The 17,052-nt window shown below is 53.1% G+C and overlaps 2 protein-coding genes across 2 annotated transcripts; both read right to left on the reverse strand.

Moving 5' to 3' along the window:
• Positions 1–4,631: 4,631 nt before the first annotated feature.
• On the reverse strand, positions 4,632–4,946 carry LOC309416515 (feather keratin Cos1-1/Cos1-3/Cos2-1-like; the record flags this gene model as incomplete). The annotated part of the gene is made up of 1 exon (XM_082016059.1): positions 4,632–4,946. The coding sequence occupies one exon, from the start codon at positions 4,944–4,946 to the stop codon at positions 4,632–4,634; it is 315 nt and encodes a 104-aa protein (XP_081872185.1).
• A 6,934-nt stretch (positions 4,947–11,880) lies between these two features.
• On the reverse strand, positions 11,881–12,183 carry LOC309416516 (feather keratin Cos1-1/Cos1-3/Cos2-1-like; the record flags this gene model as incomplete). Its single annotated transcript, XM_082016060.1, has 1 exon — positions 11,881–12,183. One exon carries the CDS (start codon positions 12,181–12,183, stop codon positions 11,881–11,883), a length of 303 nt encoding a protein of 100 aa, XP_081872186.1.
• Positions 12,184–17,052: the final 4,869 nt, after the last annotated feature.

Genomic DNA, 17,052 nt, shown 5'->3' on the forward strand with positions numbered 1-17,052 from the left:
CATCCCTGGAAGTGTTCAAAAAACGTGTGGATGTGGCGCTTCAGGACATGGTTTAGGGGACATGGTGGTTCTGGATTAATGGTTGGACTTGATGATCTTGAAGGTCCTTTCCAACCTAGTGATTCTGTGATTCTGTGATTCTGTGATCCTTGCACGCTTAGACAGCGTCTCTTTATTCCTCCAAGGTTACCTGTCCTTGCTTGCACCTACTTTATGCTTCCTTCTTGTGTTTCCATTTTGCCAGGAGCTCCTTGTTCTTCCACGCTGACCTCCTGGCATGCTTGCCTGCCTTTCTGCTTGTTGGGATGGGCTGTTATTGAGTTTGCAGGAGGTGGTCCTTGAATATTAACCAGCTTTCTTGGGGCCCTCTGGCCTCCACGGCCTTATCCCATGGGACTCTTCCAAGCAGATCTTTAAAGAGACAGAAGTCTGCTCTCCTGAAGTCCTGGCTTGTGAGCTTGCAAGTTACCCTCCTCCCTGCCCTCAGGGTCCTGAACTCCACCATCTCAATGTCATTGCAGCCCAGGCTGCCTTTCATCTTCATGTCCCCACAAACCCTTCCTTCTTGGTGCGTATGAGGTCCAGCAGACCACCTGTCATCCTTGGCTCCTCTGCCACTTGGGTGATGAAGTTGTCGTCCTTGTGGTCCAGGAACCTCCTGGCTTACCTCTGGCCTGCTGTGTTGTCCCTGCAGCAGACATTGGGGTGGCTGAATTTCTCCATGAGGACAAGGGCCTGTGAATGACTCACATGCTCCTATCTGACTGTAGAGGGTCTCCTGCGCTGGTTGTTCCTCGTCAGGTGGCATATAGGTCACTCCAATGTCACCCTTACCTGTCTTGTCTTGATTGCTTACCCATAAGCTCTCAGGTGGCACACCATCCATCCCCAGGCAGAGCTCCACGCACTCCAACTGCTCTCTCACAGAACGGGCAAGTGCCTCGACTTGTCTTCTCACTCTCTGCTTCTAATAGAGCCTCTATCCCTCCAGTGCAACATGCCCGTCATGGGAGCCATCCCACCCCGCTTCTGTGATCCCAGCATGATCGTTTCCCTGCAACTGCACACAGAGCTCTAACACCTCAACTTTATTCCCCGTACTGCGTGCATTAGTGTACAGGCACTTGACAGAGGCATCACAGCACGTTGAGTTCTGAGAAAGCCCAGGCAAATTCAGACCAGACCATAACTTGCATAGTTATCAGAAACTGATCCAAGAACGAAGGCAAGGACAAGGAAAAAAAAAATCTTTAATTTAGTTGTCTCGAATTTGTAGCTCGCTTGCAGTGAGACACATATAGTCGAGTAGATGGATGAATGCCTGGGGAACGATGGACGGATGGTTGTACGCCTGGCCGTATGGAAGAAGAGAGTGTGAGGAGGTGGAGGGAGAAGGAAACTGGCACTGGTAAGCCGAGGTCGTGAGAAGAGCCACCAGGCTCAGGGAAAGACTTTTTGTTGAAAGGTTATTGCAGCTCATATTGCAGTGTGAAACCTCACTCTGACATAAACTCCACTGGTAATCCTGGAGCCATGGCAAAGAAGAAGAGGATATTTGGGAATCAGTTTGTCCGCCATGATCCCCAAAACGCTGGAGACTTTCCGTGTCAGGGGGACAACAGCCTGAGTTTCCTGCTGCCTTGCACAGTCATTTTCCCACTTCTTCCTACATATCACTAATCATCTAACCTTCTCAGTGATGTCCTTTGGCTGCTACATTGGCAGACACAAACAGCTGCTTTACATCACTGTCATGACACAGATACTCTGCTTCTTGCTATGCCTAGCAGCATAGCCACTGCGTTTTGTGGTCATCAACTCCCAGATGCCTCTGCTGCTGGTGCAGTGCCTTCTCTGCTCCAAGAACAACATTGACCATTATCTACTGTGATGTTGGGCCTCTCCCAAGCCTGGCCTGTGCCAATACAATGCTCATTGAGACTCTTGGCTTTCTGGTGCCCTTCCCCATCACCCAACGCACTCCGCTTTTCAAGACAGTTTTCTTCATCTGTATCACCTTTGCAGTTCTCCATATAGTCCCTTGTCTTTCAGCTACTTGGAGGCTTTATCTGCTTGCACCTCCCATCTCACGGTGGTCCCCATCCTCCATGGAGCTGTCATCTTCATGTGTCTCAAACTCATGGCGCTCTCGTCCTTTAGTCTCAACAGAGTGGAGTCCACCGCCAATACTCTCCTAACACTTCTGCTGAATCCTTTCACCTGTACCGTCAAAAACAAGGAGGTGAAGGCAGCTCTGAGGACAACGGCAAGGCAGTGAAAGGCGACTTCAGCCTTAGAAAGATTCCCCGACAGCTCAGAAAACACAGCCCAAATGCTGTGTTTGTGGAACTTCAATACAGCTGCACTTCTACATTAAACAATGACCATGGTTTTTAGTCTTCTATCAAGACAGCCTATTGCAGAGCCTTCTTCTTTAGTTACATCCATTTTGACATAAAGAAGAGGACATATTGAGCAAAACATACAATTTATATACTTTTCAAACCAGTGTGTTGTGATCTGGCCTAGCATAGTTTTTCGGAGAAAACAAGATGCTCTGTGGACAATGTCCTTTTCAGATGTTGGTCTTGTTCCCTTAACTGACATACACTGCAGGCAGGGAATAGCAAAGACAACATCAACATTTTAACTTGTTGTCTAGAAGGATTTTGTCATGATGTAGAGAAATGAACACCCCCAAAGTATGAGTCAGCGGGTCCATCTCAGACTTGTATCCTTGATGGCAGATCATTCTGCCCCAGAAGCATCTGTTGATTTTTGCCATCATCTAGGCACCAGGTAGATTATGGGCAGAAGGTCTTTGTCCCAGGGTCAGAGCTGGGGCTGGGGCCCAGGCCAAGGCTGGACTCAAGCGTGGCCCAGGTGAAGGCTCCCTCCAATGACTGCCTGGGAACTCCTGGGAGGCCAGGAGGACAATAGTAGCTCTAGCCTGGCACAGAAGTGCCAGGGAGGGGAATGACCCTGTCCTCCATCCTGGTCCTCTAGTGCTGGTGGTGTGTGGGGTCTGTGTGAGGGCAAACCCCCCACACCACAGGGCCCCAGGGTCTGCAGATGTGAGGAGACCCTGGCCTGTGTGTGGGGAGCAGTGGTGCTGCATAGAGCTCAAGGGCAACCTCAGCCCCAGGGCTCTGGGAATGCTGAAGGACCTTGGGGTGGCACCCAAGGTGCTTGTGGGAAGGCACCTCAACCTGTGCCCTATGGCTGGTTTGGCGCGTACCCTTTGCCACTGAGAGACAGCTCATGGACCCTGCTGAGTGCAGAAGCAAATCCCACTGTCACTGCCGTGTCTCTGTGGAGCTGGGGGGATCAGCTCTCAGACAGCACCTTTCCACACCAGAGCTGGACTGTGGCACTTGCGGGACCGTAGAGTTCGTGGGCCTGAAGAAAGCTGCTCCATGCTTGGGGAAGTCAAGGCACCAAAAAGCATCCATGTGTGGTTGGCCACCAGTCGTTGTCCTGGGCCTGCCTTCACCCAAGCAGGGGTTGGGTTCTCTGGGACAGGGGCTTCCCGCTGTAGCTGATACCAGTACTAACTGGTAACCACCTCAGCCCTATGCACGTAGCCAACAGGTGGGCCATGCCAGATGCTATGCTGAAGGGTGATAGGGCTGCCCGGGGAAGCTCTCCTTGCTGCCCATTCCCAGGCGTGCTGACCATGGGTCTTAGATGAGGCGATGGACAGGAGGGACAGGGAGAGTCAAGACTGCAGGCCATCCCCAAGGCTATTTACCCATTCCCAGTTTCATGCATCCTTTGGAAACATCTTCTTGTGAGTCTTCTTGCCCAGCACAGCTCCACCCAAAGCAAGAGGAGAACTCTTCCCCAAGAGCTTGTGGGACTGCTCACCTCCCGGGGGCCTCCCACATGCCCACAGTTCCCCTCTGGAGGACAGCCCTTGTCAGGATTCCTGTTCACATGACGTGCTCCAGGGCCAAGGGGCTACTTCTGAGCAGAGATGCAGCAAGGCAGGGACTGATGGCCATTGGCTGTGGTGTAACTAGGGTTATCTACCTCAGCTTCAAGAGGCAATGCCTGAAAGAGGACTCACTGCAGTGACTCCCACCCTCCAATCCCTCTGGGAATGACAAAGGGTCCCCCTGTGCCCCCACTTATTTCCCCTCCAAAGCAATGGCTTTCTTCACCAGCAGGCAGTCTGCAGATGGAAGGACCACCTAAGGGACACAGGCAGCATTGCAGCAAATTTTTAATGCATCTAAAGAAGGAAATGAGGTCTCTCCAATTGGCAGTCCAGAGTGTTGGAGAGCAGCAGGAGGAGCCGGAAACCTGTTTCCGTTTTCCTGTGGACCTGCCCCACAAAAGGAGACAGGCTAGCAGGTCCCTGCAGGCTGCTTTCTGGGGTCCTCACAGCAGGCTTTGAGGGGAGCACAAGACAACAAAGAAAAGAGAGGAAAAGGGTGAGCGGAGGACAGGAAAGGAAAATATTGGCCATGTTTTCACACAGCCCGGGTTGGTCCCTTCCAGTCTGCCCTTGCAGGACAAGCCAGAGAAGGGTCAGGTGCTCTTAAAACAATGACACGAAGATTGATCCTCTGTCCAGCACCATGCTCTGAGTTCCTGGGGAGTCTTATCCAGTGCTGTTTCCAGCATCTTTAGCAGGGGCGGCAGCTGCTGCCACAGTAGCGGCTGGTAATGCAGGAGAGGTCAAAGCACCCAGAGTTGATGGGGACACCGTCACAGCTGAGGATGCTTCCAACAGCAGCGGAGGTGGAGGATCCCACAACAGTGTTCTGCGGGAAGGAGCTGAGGATGGGGCCGGGCAGGGTCACCACCACGGGAGGGGGCTCAATCACAACAGTGGAGTTCTGACACTGCCTGACACAGGGCTCATTGCAGCTGTTGGCCAGTGGTGTTGGGCCACAAGGCTGACAGGGCTGGCACGGCTGGCACTGGTTGTAGCAGGACATGTCTTGGGGTCCGCAGTACGCCTGGGAGAGAGGGCAGGGAGGAAGCAAAACATGGGGTGTATGAGGAGCAGCCTGTCAGTACACCATGAGGGAACCAAAGGAAATCTGCAGGGTCGCGAGGTGGAGGCTGTGCAGAGATGTATGAGGGCTTCTTGGCCTCGTCCTGCCAGTGCGCAAAAAGAGCCACCAGCTCCTATGTGGCTACTGAGCAGCCCCTGAGTCCAGAACCCACCTCAATACAGTCCCAACTTCCACACGTGTCTGACCATCTCCCCGCTTCCCTCTCTTGCGACAAGGAGCCCCAAGATTTCCCACAGGAGAAAGCCAGTGTCAGCTGAGAGGTCCACTGAGGTGTGACCTCCTTTTGGAGAAAGGGGAGAAGGAGAAGGGCCTTCAGACTCACCTGGTTCCCAAGGAGAAGGAGGCAAGAGAAGTGGATGAGAGAGCGAGGAGCTGGGCTGCCTTTTATCATGGACCTTTACTGCCCCAGGCTGACAGAGGCATCCCTTGTAGAGGTGACTATTTTCTGACAAGCTCATCTTGAATGCAAAACATCCCAGCTGAGGCTACGGGCTGTGCTTTGGCTTCCCAAATGGCTGGTTTTTCATTTCCTGCTTTATGCCAGGCACAGTCCCCAGTGACGGCTTCTTTTGCCTGACAGGATGAGAGGCCCAAGCATTTCCGGAGCAAAACATCTCAGCGTGCCTGGAGGACACATCGCACGTGCTGGAAGAGTCCAGTAAAGGACACTCAAGACAGACTAAACAGCTGGCTCAGGAAACACACATACACACACACACAAATCTCAACCTCAAGTCTCCTGCAGTTAATTGAGAAGACTCATGACACCCAAAGGGAGGCTGTCTACACTGTGTCCAGGGCCACTGCACACGTGTTGGACTTGACAGGGTCATCTTCTGCATCCAAGGACAGAGTGCTGCATCCAAGGGTTGAGCGTGGCTGGGGGAAGACTGACCTGCACTCAGTGAGAGCGGGAGATGCAGCTGCTGAGAGCAATGTGCCCAGCTGGAGCCCATTCGCCCTTGCGCTGCTCTCTGCCTGTCCCTGAGCACCGTGGGCGTGGATATGGGGTTGAGCCATGGGATGGCGCTGCTTATAGGCTCTGCTGGGACAGGTGAAGCAAGCCATGCACACGTGACCAGGCGTGAAGACCCTGCTGTGAGCTTCTGCCAGCTGGGGAGTTCAAGGGCGACCACTGGTATTTGCAGGATCGGCATCTCCAGAGAGATGGTCCATGCTTTTTTGGATTCCTGTGTGTCGTTTACTTGTGTGCACTTCTAAGCAGCAACGCTTGTCTGGATGCATCTGGGAGCACCAGTTTGTGCATGACTTTATGCTGGTGTGCATTACCGTGTGTGTGTGTGTCATTGTGTGTCCCTCATCACAAGGGAATGAGATCTGTCCAGGGAAGAGGCACCGAAATGCAGTCCCTGCCTCCTGAGCCCTCCTTTTCCTGCCCCTCCAAACCTCACACTCCGCTGATGCCAATTTCAGAGCCCAACAAGAACAGCTATGCTCCAGCTTGGATTCTGTGTTTAATTCAGTGTAATAAGATTGGGAGTGCCTCAGCGGGGCTGGCAGTCCCCCTTCCTTCCTCTCCAAGCCAAGACACATCTGCTCTTATGCCAGCTGGGAAGTTCAAGGGCCACCACTGGTATTTGCAGGATCAGCATCTCCAGAGAGATGGTTTGTCCCATTTACCATGCGCGTCTGCTTTGGGATGAGCTAAGTCCTGTGTTTGAGCTCATGTCTCTTCACTGACCATGGGAAGCCTCTGTAGAGTCCATTAGAATGTGTCCAGAGGTGGGCCACAAAAACGTTCAGAGGCTTGGCTGGAACACCTCTCCTATGAAGAAGAGCTGAGAGAGGTGGGGTTATTCAGCCTGGAGAGGAGAAGGCTCTGGGGAGACCTTCTTGCGTCCTTTCATTACTTAAAGGGGGCTTAAAGGAAAAGCAGAGAAAGACGTTTTACCAGGCCCTCTAGTGACAGGACAAGGGGCAATGGCTTTAAACTGAACGAGGGTACCTTTAGATTGGACACAAGGAAAATTTTTTTTTTTCCACTGAGGGTGGTGAGACACTGGCACAGGTTGCCCAGAGCCTCAGTGGATGCCCCGTCATGGGAAGTGTTCAAGGTCAGGTTCGATGGGGCTTTGAGCAGCGTGATCTAGTGAGAGATGTCCCTGCCCATGGCCGGGGGATTGCACTAGGTGGCCTTTCAAGGTCCCTTCCAACCCAAGCCATTCTGTGACTCTATGATACTGTGGTTCTATGACTCTGTGATGAAAATGGTTCAAATGTAACAAAAATGGTTCCACGAGGTCCTTCCCTCCAGGGCAGTGAGTTTGGGCCGAAAAAGCCTCTGCATGAGGATGTCTTTGGAATCGAAGCTGGTCCCCTGGGGCTGGATCGACATGGCCCCTGAAGGGATCCTGGTTCATTTCATTCACATCCCCTTAATTACCTATATACTCTGAGACCGAGAAGCAAAGTATGGCACAAACTTCAGAAGAGGATCATTCTCCCTTGAGAGCTCATTTGGGCAGCGTGACCGGCAGGAGCGGAGTGCAGCAGCACTCAGCAGTTTTGGCTTCTCAACCCGGAGGCCCCTCTTGGAAGAGTCAGGACTACAGCTCAGGAGTGGAACGTGTCTGGCAAGGGGAGGCAAGAGTGTCTTTGCAAATGCCTGCTAAACTAGGAAGGGGGACTTAAAATCGGTATAGAGGAGGAGGTCCACCATAGGCTGAAGAGGGGAGAGCACAAGGCGTGGAAGAGGTACGCATGGGGACAGCATGGCAGGGGAGGCTCTCACACTTCCCCTGAGGTGCAGGTGCTACTGTTGGTACTTGTCTGCCACACGCCTCCTGTTCAAGAAAAGAAGGCCGATGATGCCTTCATCAGGCAGTTGGGGAAAGACTCACGGTCACAGGCCCTGGTGCTCATGGATGATTTTTACCACCTCAGTATCGGCTGCAGGACCAAAATGGCTGGGCACAAGCACACCAGGACATGGCTGGAGCAACTGGAAGACAAATTTTTGATGCAGGAAATCCATGAACGAACTAGGAGAGAGGCTCTGTTGGACCTGCTACTCACAGATGAGGAAGAACTGTTGCATGGTGTTAAGTTCAAGGGTAGCTTTGCCTGCCGTGACCATGAGACTGTGGAGCTTAAGATCCTCAAAAGTTTGACTGAGACAAGCAGGATGACTACTGGCCCGGACTTCAGAAGAGCACATCTTGATCTCAGCAGGGACCTACCTTCATAGCAGGAAGCCCTGGGAAACTGCCCCAGAGCGCACAGGGTCCCAGGAGAGCTGGCCAACTTTCAAGGACAGCCTCCTCAGAGCGCAAGGATTGTCCCCTGCAATGTGTGGAAAAGTGAGTCAGGAGAAGCCACAGCGCATGTGAAGAGGACACTTGCAAGGGAGGTGAAGGGAATCAAGAAAGGCACCTGCGAGCCTACTGGCAGCAAAAGGCAGCCTAAGGAGATGTGGACTCAGTGCTTGGTGAGGATGGGGACCTGCTGACAAATGACAGGGAAAAGCCTGAAGTACTCAACGTCTATTTCCCCTCAGTTTTTACTGCTATGGCTTCTCCTCGAGCCTACCATATTCCTGAGCCTCCACGCAGAGTCTAGAAGAATGAAAGAGCACCCACAGTAGAAGATGAAAGAATGAAGGAGCTCTTACTGCCACTTGGACATAGACAAGTTCATGGGATCACTCGGGATGCATCCAAGGGTGTGCAAGGAGCTGACTGGTCAGTCACTACTCAGCCTCTGGAAAGAAGATGGAGCAAATACTCTCAGAAGCCTTTTCTGAACTCATGAAAGCAAGAAGGGTCTTGGGAGCAGCTCACATGGGTTTCCTGAGGGCAAATCATGCCTCACCAACCTCACTGCTTTCTGCGAGGAGGTGACTGGCCCTGTGAGGAAGGGGAGGGGCACTGGCTGTGGTTGGGCCTCGATTTTAGCAAGACCTTTGACTTAACCCTCCTGGATCCACACACATGAACCCCCACATGCACCCAGAGCTATGTACACTCACAGGCATGCACACTCTCACTTATTTGTGCTGATGAGGAATGTTTATTGTGCCCCTTCAGGCAAATTAAGCTCTAGGTTAAATATGCAGTAAAACAAAAAATCAAAACCCACCACCTGATGAGTGTATTGGACAGAGTCCTACGACCATAAGCACTTCTACCAGGAGTCCGCAAAGCCCCATCAGGAGCCGATTCCTGACATACACTGGCAGCAGCACCAACCCTGTCAGCATTGGCATGAGGCACCTCAGCCTGGCACTGGGTCTATCCCCCAGCACCAGCTCTGCTGCCCAAAGGTACCCCTGAGTGTTGGGATCACCCTGCAAGGGCTCGACCTTAAGGAGAAGGAGCTGTGGCACTGATAAGCTGGTAAACAGCTGGATATCTGCACGTCTCAGCCTTGAGGAGAAGGAGCTGTGATAAACAACTAAGAAGCAGCAAAGGAGTGGAGGAACACCTGCAGGCAGCGAATCCTGTGAGAGGCACATGGACAGCGCGTGATATTTTGTATATAGCCAATTACAATAATATGTGTAACAAGCTGTAACCAATCATGAGTGTGTGTGCAGCGACTAAGCAAAAATTATGATATATATTGGAGTCAGACAAGACAATAAACGGCTTCGGAATATAACTCCCATAGAGTTGTGAAGTCCATCCTTCTCCTGCAACTCCTGAGCAGTCACATGCCAGGATTGTCACAAGACAATGCTGCAGCTCTTTCTTATCTCACCACCATGGGAAACTCCCTTACAGGCAGCCCTTCTGCCCCTGGCAGTCCTGCTGCCAGCCACCTTAACCCCTTCTGCACTTGAGCCTTCTTGTCCTCGCTGGCAGATCACTCCTTGGTCACAAATTACCACTGCTGAGCAGTTACAGTTTGAGTGTCCCCTTCAGCGCACACACAGATTCACACGCACGCGCCCAACCACACACGTGAGCTGCCACGCACCCAAAGAGCAACTCATACGCGTGCACTTATGCAGAGGTGTGTGCACATACATTTCCAAGGGAGCCCATGTCCATACGGATGGGCACAGGCACCCCCCGTACCAACATGTACGTGCAGGTATACAAGCACACATGCCTACACGTATGCATGCTCCTGCACACATGTATATGCACACAGATGTACGTGCATGCTCCTCTGCACAGATGTACACACACAAAAGCACACATCTACGTTCACCTTTGCCCACATAATTATGCAGACCAGTCACACACATTCCTGCTCTCCTGCATGAAGGCCCATGCGTGTGCTGACATGCCTACACAACTATGGACACAGTTGCCCAAACACACACACAAATATGTGCGTGAGTGCAACAATGTATACATATGAAGGACAAACAGGAATCCTGACATCAGGTCTCAGCCCCTCTAGATGAATCTAGGCAAGTCCTGCAGACCCTACCATTAAGGCGACGAGTCAGTCATGGGCCAACCCCATCAGCTTGAGTGAGCTCAAGGGTTTGGCAGTGGTGCAGTCACCGTTTTCTGCTGTAAGACAGAGAGAAACCACATCAGAGTCAAAGCTGTCATGGCCCTGGCAGACATCGAGCCTCTCCACATCTCAAGACTGACTGCCATTCTTCCACTTGTACACTTTTGTCAAGGTATCTGAATTTTCGTGTAGTAAATAACATATGAGACAGTCGTGGTTGCCAAGGGACATGTCCACTGATCAGAAGGGATGAGATTTCCATGTGAAAAGATCATCTCCCGCAGTACAGAGGCCAATTCCTGAGCACAAATTCTCTGAGGGGACCAATGAAGCAGTCAAGAGATCTGTGCCTGCCTGCAGCTCTCTTGGCAAGCTCACACTAGTAACCTAATCCTTGCTGATCTTCACATGCTCCTGCATGCTCTGTTTCAGAGCAATTTGATGTCCTTCAGAAAGACACCGCTTCACTGTCCCCATTTCTGTGCTGACTGCCCTCGGCTCCCACATGCTAAGCTCCAAATTCCAGCCTCAAGGCATTCAGCACCATGGGAGATGTTTTGCTGTGACTCCTGCCCATGCCCATTGGCCATGGCCCCTCCATCGGCTGTTGGAGGGCAGAGGGACGTGGAGTAGCAGCTATGGGCCATCCCAAGGGTTACTCCCTGCTTTACGACACTTCCGTTCTGCAAAGCAAATCACCTTCTGGAGCCCCACACCCACCCAGCACAGCTCTGCACAGAGCAAGAGGAACGCCCTTCCTCAAGAGCTCATGGGGCTGCTGCCCCCTCAGGGCCTCCTGCCTTTCTGGGAATTTGTGGGCAGAGACACAACAAGGCAAGGCCTGACGGTCACTGGCAGCCCAGCAGCCAGGGATGTCTTCCTCAGCTCCAGGGAATGGTACCCAAAACTGGCCACACTGCAGCGTGTCCCAACCTCCCATTCCCCTGTGAATGGAGAAAGGTCTCCTTGTGCCCTCAGCCCCTTCCACCCCAGAGCAACACCCTTCTCCTGTGGCAGCTTGGGGAGAGTCCACAGAGGGAAGGACCACATGGAGGCCAGGCTTGAATGCAGCAGAACTTTAATGAGTCAAAGGAGGGAAAAAAATCACACCAAGTGCTGGCCGCCAGTGCAGGGAGCCCCAGGGGGAGCCAACAATCTGCAGACCTTGGCCTTGGAGAAGTTCGTGCGTGATGTCTCTCTGTCTGCTTGACCCATAGAGGGAGAGGGGACAGATGTTCTGCACCAGTCTGGCCTTGGTGGGACCTTGCTGCCAAAGGGGAACTGAAGCAAACAATGAAAGGGGAATGAAAGGCAAAGCCACTCAGCTAAACTGAAAATACACCCAAAATCTCAATCCCCTGCCCAGAAACATGTTCTGAGTTCCTCAAGGTGTCTCCGTGGGTCTATCCCAGGCACATGTTTATCACAGGAGGCATCTTCTACCATAGTAGCGGCTGGAAATGCCAGAGAGGTCACAGCACCCAGAGGTGATGGGCACTCCATCACAGCTGAGGATGCTGCCAACGGCAGCGGAGGTGGAGGATCCCACAACGGTGTTCTGTGGGAAGGAGCTGAGGATGGGGCCAGGCAGGGTCACCACCACGGGAGGGGGCTCAATGACAACGGTGGAGTTCTGGCACTGCCTGACACAGGGCTCGTTGCAGCTGTTGGCCAGTGGGGTTGGGCCACAGGGCCGGCATGGCAGGCACTGGTTGTAGCAGGACATGTCACTAAGGGTCCAGAGGTGCACCTGGGAGAGAGTGCAGGGAGGAAGCAGAGCACAAGGGTGAGTGAGGAGCAGCCTGGTTACCTCGTCACAAAGAACCAGGAGTGGATATCTGCAAGCAGAGCCAGGAACCACATGATCTTAATTGCCCTCCAAAGAAGAGCCTGGCCCGTAGAGGCGTTCTTGTAATTCATTAATCAAAAACCCCCTCGGCCTCTCTCTAAGCAGAACTCCCACCCGTTTCCTTTTGTCATGACAAGGAGCTCCAAGCTCCAGCACAGGACAGAGCCCGTATCAGCTGAGTTGTCCATCAAGAAGAGATCCCACTTTGGAAGAGGAGGAGAAGGGGCATCAGACTCACCTGGTTCCCAAGGAGAAGGAAGCAGGAGAAGGGGATGAGGGAGCAGGGACTTGGGCTGGCTCTTATACCTGCCCTTCATTGCCGCAGGACCAGAGGCACCCCTTGCCGAGGTAACAATTTTCTGACAAGCTCATCTTGAATGCAAACCATCGCAGCTAATGACACGGGCTGTGCTTTGGTTTCCGACACTGCTGCCTTTTCATTGCCGGCTTTGTGCCATGTCCATTCCCCAATGAAGGCTTCTTCTGAGCATGGGGATGAAAGGCGCCAGGATGTCTGGGGCAGGAATGCAGCCGTGCAGGCAGAAGACTCATTTCAAACACTGGATAGGTCCAGAGCAGGCAGGTGGCGTCAGCCCGTGTCACTCTGTTGGGACTGTTTGAAGTGCTGTTCGCAGGAAGAAGGTCCAGCCATTCTCAGCTGGACATCAAGGGCTCCTGTGCATGAGGACGTACCCTATCCTTTCCTTTCCCTCCCTCCTCAGCTTCACATTGATGGTCATTTATTGATGCCATCCCAGGTGTGTGCGTTGTGCTCCTAGGTTATGCCTCACCCTGCCTAACACTGCCCAGTCCCCTCGGGCTCCTCAGCAGACTCTATGCTTCGTTGTGTTCCTGTGTGTGTTCTTTACTTGTGTGTGCTAATGGGCTCAGTTCAGAGCAGAGGGGTGATCCAGATGACCTCTGGAGGTCCCTTCTCACCTCCATTCTGACCCTCTGATTCCCCCCTCTTCCATTGCCCTCTCTGACCCCTGCACAACCACGGGCACATGTGTCCTCATGCACCCTCTGCCACAGCACAGCTTTCAGGCATTGTGCTGGGACTGCAGGGAAGCATCTGGAGGGAGGCTCTCAAGCCTACTCTTTCTCATCTGCAGGAAATCGGTGGCTGCTCTTTCCAGCGCCAGAGCTCAGAGGCGCCTCTGGGAAGCTGGTCCATCGCCTGGGCCAAGGCCCTGCTGCTGTCCCAGGCTGCAGCTAGCGCGGTGCAGCCTTGTTCTTGCTGGAGGACAGGGAGAGTCCGTTTCCCAGGAGACAACCTTCTGCCCGTGTAGAGCCACTGAGCACTCTTAGCCTGGGTGACACCCTGAGTGGCCGAGGCAGAGCAGTGGGATGTGACGGTGCTGGGCTGCAGGGTTGGCAGGGTTGGCCGATGTGCTACTGGGTGCATGGGTCAGGCTCTGGGTTTCTGTGGTGGTCAAGGGGAGACCTGTTTCTTCTGGGGAGGCAGTCTGAGTTGCTTGGCACAGCCAAGCACATTGCCATGGCAGGTACCTTCTGCCACAGAGATCTCAGTTACTCCCTACCCATGCTGACCCTTGAACAGCTCTTGTGGAGTGCAAGGGGCAAGCCAGTGGAGGCACCTAATGCATCTCCCGCTGGCTGGGCCACAAAGGCTAGCCAAGCTCTGGCCTTGGTGTTCTTGGAGGTACACCAGGTAGCCTGGAAATCCCTGCTTGGTGGTGCTCTGCTTAGCTGAGATGCTACGCACTGGATGGCAGCCCCTGCCCTCTTTCCACAGATTCCTTGTGTGGACCCCTACTCCTTTCCCCATGTATTTCTGAATGGAGAGAGTGAAGGTCAGCTTCGGCTCCATCCCCTTCCTGTGACATCCAAACTGTGCTGAGGCCAGTTGGTGGGGACGCCAGCCTCAGTGAGAGGGTGGAGATCTTCCTTGACATGGGGTTCATCACTATGATCCTTTTCACCCCCATCCTCACCTCCTGTGTGTGTATCATCTCACCCGTGCTGAGGGGCCACTCTGCCATAGGCAAGTGTCATACCTTCTCCACCCGCACTGCCTACCTCAAAGTAGTGGCCAGCTATTACGTGCCCGTGGTGTCAGGTACCTGAGGGCAGGGTCCCAGAACCCTGTGCACAGCATGGCTGCTGACTCCTGCACCCTTTTGAATCCCCTCATGTGCACCCAGAGGAATCGGGAGATGAAAGCTGACCTCACCAGGTTGTCTGGTGGGAGGCGGCTAGGCCAGAGGCAGTAGGTGACACACCTGTGGACTGAGGAAGAGGAGGAGGATCATGTGTGTGTTACAAGGCAGCCAAGAGTTAATCTGTACATGCCTAAGTGTGGCTGTAGCTGAGGTATGTTCTTTGCCGAGGATCATAGAGGGCCTGGATTTGTCCTTCAATGCGGGAACGTCCCACAGCATGAGTGAACTAACTGCGTGGTTGATCACTCTGTTTTAGAGTAGTCAACGAAAAAGCATGATTGCAACTGAACCTCGAGTGAACTATTCTGAATTAACATCTAATTAATAAATAACTTGCCTCATAGAAACAACTACCCAGTCACCAGGGCTCCTCAGTAGAGTCCATGCTTCGTTGTGTTCCTGTGTGTGTTCTTTACTTGTGTGCACTTATAAGCAGCAATGTTTGTATGGATGCACGTGGGAGCACCAGATTGTGCATGACTTTATGCTGGTGTACATTAGCATGTGTGTGTGTGTGTCCTTGTGTGTCCCTCATCGCAAGGGAATGAGATCTGTCTAGAGAAGAGGCACCGAAATGCAGCCCCTGCGTCCTGAGCCCTCCTTTTCCTGCCCCTCCAAACCTCATGCTCTGCTAATGCCAATTTCAGAGCCCAACAAGAACAGGTTCCCTCCAGCTTGGATCCTGTGTTTAATTCGGTGTAATAAGTTTGGGAGTGCCTCAGCGGGGCTGGCAGTCCCCCCTCCCTGCCTCTCCAGGCCAGGACACAGCTGCTCGGCCCAGCGCTAGGGAGTTCAGAAGGATGGGGATTGCTTTTTGGGCAAGGAGAAAGGCTGAGGAGGACCGTGTGCTGGCCATCCCTGCGTGCATCTGCTTCCACTGCACTGTTACTTGTGTCTGGGATGGGACACAGCCCTATCTCGTGTCCAAGCCATTGCCAAATCTACTTGTGCAGTTCACCGGCCTGGTGCCGTGTCAGGCAGGGACTGAGACTGTGGATCAAGCAGGTGCTGAATGAACGGAACTTGAAGCCCGATGTTGTTGTGCTCTGAGTGGATGGGCAGACTCTGTGGCTTGGACAGCAAAGGCAAAGAGCTGCTGACTGCTTTGGGCTTCAGCCTACAAACACCTCCATGCCTTGCATTGCAGTCTTGGTCTGAGTGCCCAGGAACTGCCCCTGGAAGGGAAGGGACATTGGATGTGCACAGTGGGTAAATTTTCTAAGCCCATTTCCCCTCCTGAATATCTGTCAGCCTGTGCTCAGGTCCAGCTTACAGGCAGCGCAGCCGAGGGCTTCCCCCCTTCCCTTAGTGACCTTAGCCACATCGTTGCCGGGAAGTGCTGCTGGGAAAGCTCAGCCAGGGCTGATTCCCCTCTCCATGGAGCCACTTCTGAGCTGAGGCTCTTAGTGGAGCCAAACACCACCCTCATTGCTTTCTCGTGAGGTAGCGGCCATTGTGGAGAAGGGAAGGGCAGGGCAGGTGTGTATCTGGAGTTTTAAAGGACCTTTGACGCCCTCTCCCATTCTTCCTGATGATGCATGTGTTCATTAAGAGGCTGATAATGTGGGTGGAAGGTTGTCTGGACTACCAGGCTCACAGAGTAGTGACCTGGAAGAAAGGGGCCGACTTGCAGTCCTGCAGGCTGGGGACGGGCTGCCGAGGAAGCAGATGTGCAGAAGAGGTTGTGTGGTTTTAGGAGACAGCCAAGCTTAAAAAGAGGCAGGACAGTGTGCCCTTGCAGCGAAGAAGGCCAACTGCACCCTCAGCTGGATTAGCCAAAGCGTTGCCAGCAGGTCCAGGAAAGTGACCCTGCCCCTCTGAGCCTTGTGAGACCACATCTGGAGTACTGCATCCAGGTTGGGGCTCCCCTGTCGAAGAAGAAGGTCAACATACTGAGCAAGACCAGCAAAGGTCACCATGCTACTTAGGGGCCTGACAAGCACAACACGCAAGGGGAGGCTGAGCTGGGAGAACTGGGCCTGCCCATCTTGGCAAAGAGATGTCTCAGGGGACATGTTCTTCCTTTCTACAACTACTTTTCCAGCGGAGACAGACAAGACAGTCCTCATCTGTAGGAAGTGCCCTGGAGACAGAACCTGGGGAGTTCTGATTAAGCAATAAGCTAGAAGAAATAATGAGAAAAGGAACATGTTTCCTAGGGAGGCTGTGCAATCTCCATGCCGGCAGGTGTTCACGAGTGGACTGAAGGTGACTTTGAGCAACCTGATCTAATGGGATCACTGGATACCTCCAGAGCAGGCAGGTGACATCAGCCTGTTTCGCTCTGTTGGGGCTGTTTAAAGTGTCGTTCATAGGAAGAAGGTCCAGTCATCCTCAACTGAACACCATGGGCTCCTGTGCATGAGGATGTACCCTATCCTTTTGTTCTGAAACAGAGGATGCACAAGCATCTGAAGTTCAGCAAGGATTAGGGTACTGGGTGCACTTGCCAAAAGAGCTGCAGACGGGCGTAGAGCTCTTGGCTGCTTCATTGGTCCCCCCAGAGAATTTGTGCTCAGGAGTTGTCTGCCATTCCGTGGGCAGAGGACTTTTCTACAGG

Source organism: Phaethon aethereus (assembly GCF_964289735.1).
Source record: "Phaethon aethereus genome assembly, contig: HAP1_SCAFFOLD_571, whole genome shotgun sequence".
Taxonomy (NCBI): Eukaryota; Metazoa; Chordata; class Aves; order Phaethontiformes; family Phaethontidae; genus Phaethon; species Phaethon aethereus.